The following is a 15,783-nucleotide window of genomic DNA, read 5'->3' on the forward strand; positions in this document are numbered from 1 at the left end:
TAAATAATGTATTCTAAGCACAAAATGGAATTTTGGTATAAAATCGAGGTTCCTAGTATAAATTGGAAGACAAATTAATTCATTTTTACAATGAAAAGTAAAGTATTTTTTGTTAGAAATTGAAGATAAGGGTATTTAGGTCATTTTCTATCTATATAATTATATATGACAATTGTCAAAGGACTATGTAATCTGTTGAAAAATACAAGGAGAATTCAAACATTTATCAAAACGTGTAGGGGTGTGCTTATAAATTTTAAATAATAATATACAGATTGAAGTGAAAGGTGTTTCTTAATTTCTTCAGTCTTCTTAAAGCAGGAGGTTATAAAGGGTGTTAAATGGTTGATTAATGTAAAATTCTCGCAACAAAGCTAGTGTTCTAGGTGGTTAATGGTGGATTAATTTAAAATTTAACTCGCAACAGAGCCAGTGGTCTAGAAGGTTAACGGTCGATTTGTTTAAATTTTCTTTATACACCACTGTGCCACTGCCCCATTCAAACATCTCTCTCTCTCTCTCATCATTTTGATTTCTTCATGTAGATTTGTATATCCTCGTCCTCTTTACTCCACAAATCAACATTGAAGTAAGTTAATCCATAGCTCCTCTCTTTATTTGAGGTTCTCTGATGTGAGGTTTTTGATTTTCTGAACTCCAAAATGTTTCTGTTTCATAGAACTGATCTGTTATTTAAATATGGAGCGCAACTTCAAAGCCAAAGCCGACTGGAAGGATCGATTTATGGAATTGGGGCTCGAGACGACGAAGATCATCAGATCTGAACCGTACAATACCAGAACTAGCTTAAATAGGAAATTTGATCGATTGTCTCATAGTTTAGGATCGCTTTTATTTTCTCCCTTTGTGTATCAATTAAGTGAGTGAATTTTTATTTTTATTTTTTCTGTATACCTGTAATTTTGAGAGATTTGATTGTGTCTGGAGTTGTAGACATCAATTCTACTTGTAATTTTGAGAGGATTGTTTTATGTATATGGAGTTGGAGACATCGATCAAATTAGTCAGATCTGGGGATTGTATGGCTCAAGAACTAATTCGAAAGTGCAGATTTGAACCTTAAGAGCCAGAGAATTTCCTTCCACAAGGTTAGATTATTTCGCTTTGTCAATTTTTTTTTCTCTGTACCAAATTTCAATTCCATGGATCATTCTTTTGGGATTATTTCTTTTTTTTTTTTTTTTTTTTGACACTAGAAATCAGCGATCCCAACTATTTAATTAGAGATTCATGAAAAGAAATTTCAGAAATTTCATTGAGTTGGTCCAGTTTTACCAACATAGTCTGGCTCCGAGAATTACCAAGGTTTTTAGATGCGCCACATGGAGGGATAACCGGTTATTATCAGCGCAACCAGAAGCCTTAGTAAGGCTTAGAGCCTAAAAAAATAAATGAATTTCTCTTCATTTGGGGAATATTTGAGATATATACTACCTCCCTCTATTTTCAAACTGATGACATGGCCCGTTATCTTGGCCCTTTTTTATAGGTTAACGAAAAAATGAGTTTGACGTCTCGTCATCGTCATCATCATCATTGTCATCATCGTCGTCGTCTCGTCATTATCATTGTTGTAATCTCATCATCATTGTCATTGTTGTAATCATCATCTTATCTTATGAGGTTAAAGATGATTGATTTTAATTTTTCATTAGTTTATAAAAGATGATCGAGATAGAAGGACTTGTCATAGTTTGAAAACTTAGGGTTGCTTAGGATGTATTAATTAGATTGATGGATGATGACTGATAAGGTCCCAATAATCTCATTTTGGAACCTTAATTTCATCAAGATTATCAAAGTTTTAGCACTAGTTCCCTTAAAATAATAATAAATTATATTAAATCTCAAATTAATGTAGTTAACAATAGTTTGTTACTAATTTTAGGTAAAAATGGTACATTCGGAAACTAACAAAATGCGTAACAATTACTGTTACAACATGCAAGTAAAAATGAAGCATCCGGCAAAATCTCAAGGAATTTGGGCGCCACGTCACCGCGCCGCGGCTAGCCAAGACCGCGCCGCGGTCATTTCGAGGAATTTGTCCTCGAGATTTTTACAGAAGCTTTGGTGGTTGTAACTGATTGGGTCATTCGAATCGAATTATCCGCCAAATCACCTCGATTACCCGAATACAAACATTATAAATTTGAGGGTTGATTTCTAAGAAGGGGTCCCCTCTTGGGTCCCTCTTGAACCTCTTCTTCTCCCCAATTTCTCTGCATAGTTCCTAGTTTTTCTTTTAGAGAGAGTGTTTTGTAATAGTGAGAGGATCAAGAGTTGATTGTATTAGTTTTTCCCCCATTAGTTCTTATTGTAATTCGTTGGAGAACCATTTAAAGAAGGAATCACAAGTTGCAACTCTGTTTTACATTCTCCTCTCCATCTAGTGTCTTCTTTATTTTCTTATTGTTGCAACCATGACCCTTGCTATGAGTGGCTAGATCCTCTTTAGAGAGATCAAGGATGCCGGAGCAAGTTCATTCTATTTATGTTATTTCAATTCTATATTTCTATGTTTAATGTTAAATCTGTGAATCTTTTCATGATAAGATCATCCAATTTATACTTCCATTTCAAGCTTTGATGAGTATTACTTAGATAAGTTCAAGAACACTCATGCTCTGTGATGAATGGAAGCATAAGTCGGATAATCTTGCCTAAATCAAAGATCTTCATGAATACTTTTGGGTTCCAATCAATAGATACATCGAATCATCTTCCGATCCACGAGTAATGACTTGCTACGTGGATTGAGTCATATTTAGAATTAATTAGCATTTTGGATGACTTGCAATGGTAGACTTGAGATCTCTAAGCCCTTTCTCACTAGTTTCAATTTCTCTTTTCTATTGTTAATTTTCATTTTCTAATTTGCAACAAATCTGTTTTGTTTTTAAATGAATCTGTTTTCTAATTCTGTTTTGGCCCTTTTATTCGAATGAGATTTTGAATCCAAACTATCCTTGTGGAACGAATTCGACTTGCCCAAAATCTTAGTTCACATCTTAATCTCTGCATTTATTTAGCAAAATTTACAACTCGATCAATGACACTATCAAGATACTAGAAAATCATCAATTAATCTTACTATGTTCACAAAAATGGGAATGTCTAGAAGATCTATTTTTAGACAAGATTGATTGATGGTTTGTAGATTGATAGTTCATAAATTATCTTTTATTTTTTAATTTTTATGATGGGGTTCCAAACCATTGGCCTCCCAACTAGTTGGGGATTAGGCAATTGGCCTCTTAGAGCACTGTATCTTGCCCACAAATACTGTGAAAACGAAGGGGTTTGATCTCAAGACCTCTCCCTTGTTCATAAATTATCTTGACGTTTTATACGAACTGTAATAACGATAACTTTTTATTATCAGTTTTTATCTTTTATTTTTTGTATTTTTATATGGTTTATATGGTGGATTAGTTAAAATTTCTTTATAGCCATTGCCCCATTAAAACAAAAAAAAAATTTTCTCTCTCTCTCTCTACAAATCAACATTTGAGGTAGGATTGCGATAATCTGACTGTCCCACGTGGCAAACTCAATTGACTTCCCTGACATGACCAGTTTGGGAACCATAGATCTATGCTCCTCGAGATACACGGATGCACTTTCCCATTAAAAAAAGTGTATCTCAAGGGAACCGTCTATCCCGAGGAGCGCAGATCTATTATTCTCGAACTTGTCACGTCAGGGTAGTGGATTGAGTTAGCCACATTAGGTAGTTAAATTATCATGACTCTTTGAGGTTTAACATCCTTAGCTTCTTCATTAAATTATGGAGAGCAACTCCTAAGTCAAAGCCAAAGCCAAAGCCGACTGGGAGGATTGATTTGTGGAATTAGAGCACAAGATGACTAAGATCATCAGATTTGGACCGTACAATACCAGAAGTAGCTTAAATAGCAAATTTGATCGATTGTCTCATAGTTGAGTATCATTTTTATTTTCTTTTACTCTATGTATCAATTAAATGAGTTAGATTTTTTTTGGTTTTTTCTGCATTTTCTCTGTTTCAAATTCTACTTGTAATTTGGAGATGATTATATGGAGTGTTGGAGACATCAATCAAATTAGTCAGATTTGGGGATTGTACGGTTCAAGAACTAACTTGAAAGTGCCAATTTAATCTTCAAAGCGAGAGAATTTCCTTCCACAAGGTTAGATCATATCCCTTTATTTATTTATTTTCTCTATTTAAATTCCATGGTTCATTCATTTTGGGATTATTTCATTTTTGTTCCGAAATATGACATTATTATTTTTAATTTGAAATTTGTGAGATTTTAGAAATTAAAATTTTAAGTATTACTTATTATTTAAAATGAATTGTATTTTAATTTTATAAGAAATAATATATTTTATTGTGTTTGATAAGAAATAAGCATTTGAAACATGAAAAAAAAAAAAAAAACAATTTACCGATTTTAGCAATGTGTAACAAACATAATTCTACATCTAAATAAATAATTTTTTCAGCACTTAAATTTAACGTTTATAAGTTTCAACAATTAAAGTCATTCAACACTTATTTTTTTCAGTTTAACAAACAACGCTAAGACCTTACAAATCTTAATGTTGGAGCTATTTTCCGCGAAGATCAGACAATGACTTGTCCCGTGGAATTCCTGTAAAAGATTAACCACTAAAGTCCGACCATCAGATCAGATCCGATCCTGAAATCTACAATGGAACAAAGGGGGCATTGTCCCATGTGGCGATGAAACCTAGGGCGTAGGTGGTGGGCACTCAAAGCGGGACCTATACGCCCTAGCAAGCAAGATGGGCTCAATTCAACCATTAATAAGATTTAATAGTTTAAGTTGTACATTATTAAATCTAATTTACTGCCCATAATTTATGGTTTAAATTATTAAGGACGTTGAGCAAATTGAACTCTAACCAATTGTTTGTGTCTTATACAAACTTAACCTTCCATCTTGTTGACGTGGATGACTATTCTAAATTTCTAATCAATAGGACTTGATTGGAGAATACATAGTTATCCTCAGAGTGGACAATAATAGGAAGATCAAATTTTGGGCTGTCCGTTGCTTATGTTTGAAAACAATTAGCAAAGGAATAATCTTTCACTTATTGTCTTTTTTTATTTATTTCATATTTAAAGGAATTCTCCTCGTTTTTTCTCTTTAATTTGTACCACATTTCATACTTTGATTCACGAAGAAGATTTTCTCGACCATCTTAGGAATATTTCCTTTGATTTTGTTATATGGACACATGTACAGTTTGAATGCTGATTGCAAATATAATTTCTTTTACCATATAGAAAGAGAAGTGCTTGGTTGCAATGGTAACTCTATACTTGATTTTAAGTGGCGTAAGGTGCATCTGCTTGATAATAATCCTAAAGATTTGTCAGATGTCAATCCCAAAAATCAGGGTCCTCTGGGCTAACACTCCACAACACGTCTAATTAGGATATGGGTTAGGGTCTTGGCTGTAGACCCCCCCAATACAAGAAAGTAAGTAAGCAGTATGTGGCTCACTAAATTAAAGCATGACCAAATATTTTATGAAAAACCCCAAGGGCCCATCATACTAAAACACATCACTATAGAGTACATAAAAACGATTTTTATGTCCATCATCGATATTCAAATTTTTAACTACAAATAGGAAAGTAGCAACATTAAGAGAGAAACTTAATAGAGAGAGTATTAACAAAGTAGAGAGCTAAACATTGACTCTAGCAAATGCCTTGTCAAATTGGCTCCATCTCTGCTCAAGCAACCCAGTATATCCGATTGACATCCTCACCAAACCAGGTGAAATACCTGCAAGCTCCTTCTCCTCTGTATTCATCTCACTACTTGTACTACTACCCGAGCACGACATGAGAGTCTCATAGTAACCCAAGCTTACAGCCATGAAACCAAACTGAGTGCAATTCTGCAATTGATACATCAACTTGTTTGCTCTTTCCTCTGTCTCCATGTCCACACACAGAATGCCACCGTACCCATATTCCTGGTTCGACATCGACTTCAGAAGTGTGTGCTGAGGGTGTTCTTCCAGGCCTGGGTAAATGACTTTGAGTCCTAGTTTCTTCATCCTAGTAGCGAACACCAATGCTCGATGACAATGTTCCTTTACTCTCAAGCTTAAGTGAGGAATTCTCTCCGAAAGCTCAAACGCTACCTTAGGGTTCATGGTGGGGCCTAGAAGCATTAATGCCCCTTGGTGAAGATCCATCATGGAATTCACTAAGTTTGCTGGCCCACATACTGCACCTGTTTGATGGTCACAATCACAATCACAATAACCATGATCGATCGATCAATCATTAATAGGATATATTTTTATATTATCGACACACTGTCGATCATGTACAATTATGGATATCATTTTAAATAGAAGCTTCATGCAATTTAATAAGATATTTTATATAAATGGGGCATAACTTCTTATCCGGTCTAGAATTAGATCCAAATAAATAATTTATTTCACCGAAAAAAAAAAAAAATTTTAAGATAAAATCATTTAATCTGTTTATTTTGCTTGATCACCAATAAAATGAATTAGACCAACTTAGTAAGGGAAATTTAAAAAGCCTCATTAACCATCAAAAACAAAATCTCAAAACACTCTCCATTAGATTACAATTGGCATTTTTTTGAAGGGGTGTTTCAAATTTTGCAGAAATCAAAATGCCACGTGTCTTCTAATGAAGAGGGGTTACTTCAAAATTTTCCTACGGTGTCTATTCTTCAATAAATTCTAGTCAAAGGCGATGGCTGAAAATGAGAGGAGAAGAATCTCTGGGAACCTTTTGTTTTTTCCTCCCATATTATTGTTCGTTTGAGGATAAAAAGGTCCTTCGGGCCCACATGGATGGATTCAAATCTATGAGGGAAAAACTCATTAAATCCAAATAATACCGTGACTTCTAAAAGCCATTACTCGTGTCTGGTAGTATTAATGGTGGGCCAGGCCCATGATCCACGAGGAAGATACGAATCCTTCATCAGATCTGATGACACTCCCATCCATATTCGACATATTTTTTTGTGGCTTTGTTTTGTTTCTATCTTAATTAGCCTACCACGTGCGACATAAATTTCAGGTCATTTCAGATCTTACTTGACACGTGTGCGAAAAAGAGGGGTATTCACTAATAATCAGTGCACGTGAACATACCTGCGATGATGTCTGCTCCACCGCTGATATATTTAGAGATACTATGGATCACGACATCTGCGCCGAGGCGTGCGGGAGACAACACCATGGGAGCGAACGTATTGTCCACCACAACCTTCACTCCCTTATCGTGCGCTATCCTGGACAACTCGGGCACGTTGGCAACCGTTAGTGTAGGGTTTGACATTGACTCCACGTACAACACCTTCGTCTTTCCCTCCACGATCGACTCCTTCACCATCTCGAGATCTCTAACGTCCACAAACGTTGTCGTTATGTTACAAACCCTTGGAAGAAAATGGGACAGCAAAGCATGGGTCCCACCATACAAGGTCCGTGATGCAACCACGTGTCCACCGCTGCTACACAATTGCATCAACACAGATGATATGGCGGACATCCCACTGGCTGTGCAATAGGCGGCCTCTGTACCCTCCAAGGCAGCCATCTGACGGCTGAGATTTAACACAGTAGGATTAAAGTGACGGCTGTAGATGAAGAAGTCTCGATCGGGACCCAACTCGCCGGAGAACATACGACGCATAGTTTCCGGCTCCATAACGGTGAACGTGGCGGAAGCTTCGATCGACATGTTGACTCCACCATGTTCACCAAACTCGTGACGCGAAGTCGCTAGAGCCGCCGCTGGATCATCCCAAACCCACAGGGCCGCCGCCGCCGATTTCTTGGTCACAATGTGATTTTCTCGCTCAAAATCTTCTGTTCCGCTTCTCTTCTTGCCCAAAAGAAGCGTGTTTCTTTGCTCTGTTTCGGTCATTTTGTTGGAGAGGAAGATGTGGTTTTCTTTCTATAAAAGCTAAAGAGCTTCTTTATATGTATAAGAGAGAGAGAGAGAGAGAGAGAGAGAGAGAGAGAGAGAGAGAGAAAGGAGATGGGGACGGAGATGTTGTGGTGTTTTTTTCCCAACTGAAAGAGCTTCTTTATATAGAAATAAAGAGAGATGGTGGGGAAATTGGTTAAAGAGGGTCTCGAACGTATTTAGGACAGAGTATACGTTTTCGATGGCATGAGTAAGCTATTACGTGTCAAATAGACCTCCATAGGTACAGTGAATCTGGTCCTTTTCTTAATTGGACTTTTCTAATCAGACGGACGATTGAGATGAGAGGAAATTACAAAAAAATTCCTAATATCACCGGACAACCTACATTAAAACTAAATATAACCCGATATATGTTCGGTATACAAACACATCATCTGTTGATCAAGACAGGCCACATTCATATCTCGATGAACGTGGCCTCATTTGTGAATGTGTTACATGGCATGTGGTCTAGGGGGTTAGAAAACAAGTTTTTATCCCAATATATATGTATAATGTTATTGTTAATTTTATATTATTTTAAAATACAAGAATTAAAATAGGCTCCAAACAGGAATACAAGTTACCAAATAAGTGTATATGTCGAGTCTATGTAGTTAAAAAAATAGAATAAAAAGGAAACTTTATCATTCCTTAACATTGGTTCAATGTATCTTATAAATAAAATAAGAGTCATTGTTAGTGAAAGATTTGACAAATTGTAAAATTTATTAGAAATCTTATGAAATTAATGTATCAAATCTGTTGTTTCTAATTTTAGTAACAAATCTTTTGTTTTTTTTTTCTTTTTTCATATAAACCAACCCCAAACAACTTTTTAGTTTAGGAACACGTGAAAATAAAGACTATGCTTATCTTTGAGATCAAATTTTGAGATAGGTCCAACTTGAATCCCAAGGTTGATCCAACATGTGTCATGAGTTTAAGATATAACACAAAACTACCAAATGTGCATGATCAAAGAAATAAATTAGACTTAGTTTTCTTTCATATTTGGAAATACCAATTCAATATGGAACAAAGATTTAATGTTTTGAATTTTATGTGCTAAGTTGATGAGCCATTGACAATCTGCCACGCCACGTGTATTGGAAAGAAAAAAAGTGATAGTGATTGGTTAGTGGAGAGAGAATTTTGGAAGAAAATTTCTTAGTATATAATTTTATATTTTTCAATACATATGACGGGGTGCCATTGTGTAACGGCCACATCATCTGTCACCTAGACTTAGGTGTAAGCTCGCCCCGGAGCTACCCGGGAGCACCCATGTAATACTATGTAAGGCTCGTTATGAAGCCATGTCAGCCCCCGTACCAGGGCATATCTGTTAGCTTAGGGTACGTGTCAGCCCCGTGCCAGGGCACACTTGTTAGCTTAGTAGCATTTTCGTAATAAGGGAATATGACCGGCCTCTACTTTTGATGTTTCCTTCTGGAAACCTAGTAAAGACTTAGCATACACTTTGTAAGAAGGGTGTCAGTGCTATCCCAATCCCCGGCCTACACCCACGTTGTTGAAGCCCTTGAAGCCCAGCTCCGTGGAAGTCCCGCGTGTCATAGGATCATCATTTGCTTGTAACGCATATATTGCTTTTGTAACGCGTTGCACCGTGTAATTTAATATTATATCAACAAAGTTGCCTCCGGGCTTTATCTCGTGTTGCCTTGTTTACTTGTTTGCTAGCTACGTGTGTGTGGTGTACGATCATTTTACAAGCTTGCAAGTGGATTTGACCCCCTTGCGCCGCACGACCCCGCTTCGAAAGAATAGGGCCATGACAGTTGGTATCAGAGCAGCAGTTGTTTGAGCACAGTTGATATTCCCCCTAGCTATTCTCCCGAGATTTCATTTAGTTCACGCGAACGATGGTAAGAGGAACTACTAGTACCGCAGACCAACCCGCTCCAAACACACCACCACCACGTACAAACAAGGAACGCATTGAGGTATTGGAGGAAAAGATAGGTATGCTATCCGGTATTGTTGATGGTATTGCGCGAATAGATGATCGCCAGAGCACGCTGGAGGAAAGATCCAAGACATTCAGAGCTAGAGTGACAGCCCTTGAGGAAGATACCCGAGACAACCTAGCCGTCTTACAGGAACAGATTACGGAGCTCACTACGAATGTAGGTCTCCTAGTCCGTGCCGTCGGTAACGAACGGCCTACCAGTAGTGATGCTTCTCCCTCGCGTTTGCGAGTACCCGATCCACGTACCTTCGATGGTGTTCGCGATGCGAAAGAGCTCGAGAATTTCCTGTTCGACATGGAGCAGTACTTCCGTGCAGCTCGTCCGGATTCCGAAGAGGTAAAAGTAACAACTGCTTTTATGTATCTTGCAGGTGACGCCAAGCTATGGTGGCGGACAAAGCACACCGAGATGGAAAGTGGCAAATGTTCCATCGATACATGGGAGGACCTCAAGAAAGAATTGAAGCAGCAGTTCTTACAATAGAACGTGGAGTTCATTGCCCGCAGAAAGTTGAGGCAACTCTAACATACAGGTACAGTTCACGAGTACGTCAAGCAGTTTTTCGCCTTGATGCTTGATATCCGTGACATGTCAGAGAAAGACAAGTTGTTCTCGTTCCAAGAAGGACTCAAGCCTTGGGTTCAAACAGAGCTCCAACGGCAACGTGTGGAAGATCTCGCGTCTGTAATTGCAGCAGCCGAGCGGTTGACTGATTATACTCCCGCGGGAGGGAGCCAACAGTATGTACATCCTCAGTCGAAGGGTTACTACCAACAACCTGAGTACACAAAGAAGTCTTCGAGTGGCAAGAATGGAAGGCATAGAAAGAGTTCCAGTCCGGGATCCTCACGGAACTCCTCTCATTCACAGAGCAGAAGTACCTCGCCAGTCAAGCGTCGTCACAAGCATGGATGTGTTTTGTGTGGTGGGCCTCACAAGACATTCAAGTGCCCACAGCGAGCCAAACTGACTGCACTATTAGCTTCCCAGAGTGACCCTAGTCACGAGAGTAGGAATGGACAAGATTATGAAGATTCTCCTCATATGAGAGCCTTGCATCTTTTGAATGCAATGAAGCAGACATCTGAGACTTAGAATAGCCAGAAACGGAAGGGTCTTATGTATGTCGATATTGAAGTTGGTGGGAAGACCACCCAGACAATGGTTGATACAGGAGCTACTCACAGTTTCATTACCCCTGCAGAGGCGAAACGTCTCAATATCCGGCTCGATAAGGGTTCAAGCCGTATGAAAGCTGTAAACTCCCAAGTCACTCCTATCCAAGGTTCGGCCAAGTCAGTGTCCGTCAAGATAGGTACGTGGAAGGGTAAGCTTGATTTACTCGCAGTTCCGCTCGATGAGTTCAGAGTTGTCATTGGGATGGATTTCATGCGACAGAACAGGGTTGTACCGATGCCATTCGCCAACACCTTGGGCATGTTAGGTGAATGTCCAAGCTTTGTTCCCATCTCCACAGGCAAGGAAGAGGGAAATTTGATTTCAGCCATTCAGGTGAAGAAAGGTAAGCAACCGTACATTGCTTCCTTGAGAGTTGAAGCCGAAGAACAGGATCATAGTTCAACTCCCACACAAATTACACAGGTTTTAGCAGAAGTTGATGACGAGATAGCAAATTTGCTTCCGAAGACACTACAACCACGTAGGTCAACAGATCATCAGAATGAATTGCTACCTGTTGCCACACCTCTTATAGAGAGGCCTTACAGGATGAATCTTCCAAGACTAGCTGAGTTGAGCAAGCAACATAAGTATGGGTCTTCGCGACGTTGTATCGATTATCGAGCAGTGAAGAAGATCACCATCAAGAACAAGTATCCTATCCAGCAGAGTGCCGACTTGTTTGATAAGCTTGGGACAGCCAAGTATTTTTCAGAGTTAGGTCAGAGATCAGGTTACTGTAAGTTTCAAGTTGCAGAAGAAGCCCCTCAGTTACTTCGTCAGAGAGTCAGCAAGAATTGTGATGTACCTCAGAGTGTTGTCAGCGTCAGAGATTCAAGAATCACAGGGAAGTTATGGAACGGACCATGCAGATTACTTAGATTCCAGCTTGATTTTCCGAGCAGGGTACATCGTCAATCAGTTTGGCCAACGGAGAGATTCAGTTCTGCGTTGGAGTATTTTAGGCATCTTGCCAATGCCGATTATCAGAATTGGGCGAATTTGTTCAATTCAACCTTTCAAAAGAACTCTTCCTCCAACAAGAGTACTTTTGAACTTACATCAAGCCAACAGTATTTAACTTCTCACACTATTGTTTCAGGCTACAGGAGACACAGTCCAAGGACGTACAGGTTTGCTAAACTCTGGTTACCGTACAGGTTACACAGCATCTACTCTGTCATCCATGCAAGAAGTTTCAAGTCGTACCAAGCAGATCTAGGAGATCCGGCGCGCAGCATTCCAACACGTACCACTTCTCATTCAGCTTTTCAGCCAGAGCGTGTTGTCGACAAAGTTCTCGAAGACGTCATTTCAGCAGCAGTTCCATTCAGCAACAACAGCAGCAGCACGTGGAGTACTTCATCACACAGAACATGCCAGAATTTGAAGCTACACAGGAGAGTGCAGAGAACCTACAACCTTTCAAGCAGCCGATTGAAGAGTTTGTCAGGTCAATGCGACGAGGACGTCTACAGAATAGGTGGGGGAGACTGTAACGGCCACATCATCTATCACCTAGAGTTAGGTGTAAGCTCGCCCCGGAGCTACCCGGGAGCACCCATGTAATACTATGTAAGACTCGTTATGAAGTCATGTCAGCCCCCGTACCAGGGCATATCTGTTAGCTTAGGGTACGTGTCAGCCCCGTGCTAGGGCACACTTGTTAGTTTAGTGGCATTTTCGTAATAAGGGAGTATGACCGGCCTCTACTTTTGATGTTTCCTTCTGGAAACCTAGTAAAGACTTAGCATACACTTTGTAGGAAGGGTGTCAGTGTTATCCCAATCCCCGGCCTACACCCACGTTGTTGAAGCCCTTGAAGCCCAGCTCCGTGGAAGTCTCGCGTGTCATATGATCATCATTTGCTTGTAACGCATATATTGCTTTTGTAACGCGTTGCACCGTGTAATTAATATTATATCAACAAAGTTACCTCCGGGCTTTGCCTCGTGTTGCCTCGTTTACTTGTTTGCTAGCTACGTGTGTGTGGTGTACGATCATTTTACAGGCTTGCAAGTGGATTTGACCCCTTGCGCCGCACGACCCCGCTTCGAAAGAATAGGGCCGTGACACATTGACTCATCAATTTAGGACATGAAATTCAAACATCAAATCTTGATTGTTGTAAACGAAATAAAGATGAAAGCAAAAGAGTCCTAAACATTTTGAATCTGTCATAGTCGAAAATTCGAATCCGATTCGAATTCGAATTCAAAAAATAGGATATTATTCGAAAATTTTAGATATCGGATTCGAATTCGAATAGTTTTATATATTTGAATCCTTATCGAATACGGATTCGAATATTAACATTTCGAATTTGATAATATCCGATTCGAAATAATATATAATATATTTGATTTGATTTGATTAATTTATTATATAAATAATGTAATATATATTATTTATTTTATTTATTTTATTTATTTATTATATAAATAATATAATATATAATAAATTTTTATTTAATAATGAAAAATCACTTCGATAAGGAAAAATTATGTTATATATATATATATATATAAATTATTCGAATTCTAATCGATTATTATCTGATATCCGATAAGATAATCGGATTCGAATTCAGATAGAATTTTAAAATATTCATCGGATTCGAAATTTCGAATTTAAATTTGGATATCATATAAAAATTTCGAATTCGAATTTAGATATTACTGTATCTGAACTGATAAGTATCCATTGACAACCCTAACTTTCATAACCCAAGCCTTAATATCCTAGTTCATATTTCTCTCTCTCTTAAGTCCATTTATTCATCCGTACGTTATTGTTAAATGGTTCCAAGAAAGAAACCTATCCTACAGTTAGTTTAATCTAAACATTGATAATTTTTTTTATCAAAAAGTATTTGGTTCATTCTAATTTTGTATGATTAAGAATGTCTATTTTGTTACTTAAAGAGACCTCCTCTTATACAAGGAGAGGAACAGAAAAGGCCCAAACTGTGACTAATAAAGAATGTCTTTTTAATTGTACTGTGATATATAGCGAATCAACTCTCATGCATAGCGGGATCAAGTAGTTAATCTATGCTTCTTGTTGTCATTATTTTCAGTGTACGAGGGTGTGATGGTAACAAATGAATCCAACCACAATTAATTACTTGTTGGAGGCTTAAGACTATCCTAAAGAATCAACTATTTCCTAAAATTCCCTTACACTTAGGTGTAGTCCTTTGCATTGGAGCCAACTTTCTTTGGTACATAATGAGAAATTGATTTTTTAGCTGACGCGGCAAAATATATGCAGTATGGATGCAGATGACATGGCAAGGGCACTGAATCAAAAGATCTTTTCTTCGGAGAAACACGTGGTAAAGATCAATGGTCCTGTGCCCTTACCCCTTTAGCCAATGTACAAAATCGTATCAATTTATCATTATTTTATTTTTTTAATATTTGAATTTAGATTTTATTTGATAAATGGTTGTTGGCCGGTCAATGATAGCCGAAATCCGAATTTGAATTCGAAAAATAAAATATTATTCAAAAAAATTTAATATTAAAGTCGGATTCAGATAATTTTAAATATTCGATAGAGTTTCGGATACAAATTCGAATATCGATGAATTCGATTCGATAATATCAAATTCGAAATCGAAAATAAATATTATTTTATTTTTATTTTAAAATAAATGATTTTTTTTAAGGTTAGAACAATAGAACAGATTACTGACTTATCTTTCCCATTCAAGTCTTCGGGACACAAAGACCTCAGTCCTAAAGGCCTTCAACGACCTCAGTAGCTTAGCCCCTCATCGTCTCATGACCTCAGTCCCTTGCAGTCACAGCCTCATCTTTGGCATTGACGTTGGAATCTTTCTCTCTCTTCGAAAGCTCGTAACAACTTCTTCTCACTCTCTCTTCAAATTGATTTCATCTCTCTCAACGATCTTAGCAACTCAGCCCCTCATCGCCTCACAACCTCTCCTCGTCCTCATGACCTCAGTCCCTCGTTGTCACGGTCTCACCTTCGGCATCAATGTTGAAATATCTATTTCTTTCTGAAAGTTTTTAACGATTTCATCTAGGTTAAATTTCTTCTTCTTTTTCTTCTCTCTCTCCAAATTGATATATTCGTTTTTAATTTCTTTGATCATCATTTTTTGTTTAGTTGGATGACCTGCCCAATTGGAGTGGTGTTAGAAAAAGTTGGTGTGACAATATAATTTTTCTAAATACATTTAGGATAGTTTTCGAATAGTAAATAAATTTTGGATAGTTTTCGAATTCGATTTATAATCAGATTTGAATTGAATAATATCGGATATCCGATAATTTATTTAGATATGAATTCGAATTCAAATTTGAATATCACTATTTTTTTTTATGAATTCAAATTCAAATATAACATTATCCGATCGGATATTTATCTATTGACAGCCCTAAATGGCTGAATCATTATTTTAAAAAGTGAGAGAATCTCGAAAATCCAAATGTTCTGCTTTTCTATTATTTTTAGGTGAAGGGATCTATAGAGTTTGATTCTCACTTTTTATGGAAATAATTGTCTAATTCTTCAGAGATTGAGGCCATGAGAGTGCGTTCAGATATCGCTGGAACTCCCACT

At 37.7% G+C, this 15,783-nt stretch overlaps 1 protein-coding gene and 1 long non-coding RNA gene across 4 annotated transcripts; one reads left to right on the top strand and one right to left on the bottom strand.

The window, feature by feature from the left end:
• The first annotated feature begins 450 nt into the window (after positions 1–450).
• LOC147389974 (uncharacterized) lies at positions 451–5,116 on the top strand. Of its 3 annotated transcripts, XR_015170507.1 has the most exons (4): positions 451–589; positions 680–1,109; positions 4,016–4,193; positions 4,575–5,116. It is a non-coding gene; the product is annotated as an uncharacterized LOC147389974 (long non-coding RNA). The 3 variants fall into 3 exon arrangements; XR_015170508.1 differs by lacking the exons at positions 4,016–4,193; positions 4,575–5,116 and adding an exon at positions 1,910–2,409; XR_015170509.1 differs by lacking the exons at positions 4,016–4,193; positions 4,575–5,116 and adding an exon at positions 1,511–1,850.
• A 477-nt stretch (positions 5,117–5,593) lies between these two features.
• Positions 5,594–8,046, bottom strand: LOC147389975 (methionine gamma-lyase-like). The gene is made up of 2 exons (XM_086417971.1): positions 7,195–8,046; positions 5,594–6,287 (listed from the first exon to the last, which is right to left on the bottom strand). The coding sequence occupies exons 1-2, from the start codon at positions 7,970–7,972 to the stop codon at positions 5,731–5,733; spliced, it is 1,335 nt and encodes a 444-aa protein (XP_086274097.1). The 5' UTR covers positions 7,973–8,046; the 3' UTR covers positions 5,594–5,730.
• Positions 8,047–15,783: the final 7,737 nt, after the last annotated feature.

This window comes from Akebia trifoliata, chromosome 12 (assembly GCF_017979445.1).
Source record: "Akebia trifoliata isolate Shusen 1 chromosome 12, ASM1797944v1, whole genome shotgun sequence".
In the NCBI taxonomy this organism is placed as follows: Eukaryota; Viridiplantae; Streptophyta; class Magnoliopsida; order Ranunculales; family Lardizabalaceae; genus Akebia; species Akebia trifoliata.

Coding starts and splice junctions, on each gene's coding strand:
- LOC147389975 (XM_086417971.1), bottom strand. CDS start 7,972: ATGACCGAAACAGAGCAAAGAAACACGCTTCTTTTGGGCAAGAAGAGA. Junction 6,288..7,194: donor TGGAGCAGACATCATCGCAG/GTATGTTCACGT, acceptor ACCATCAAACAG/GTGCAGTATGTGGGCCAGCA.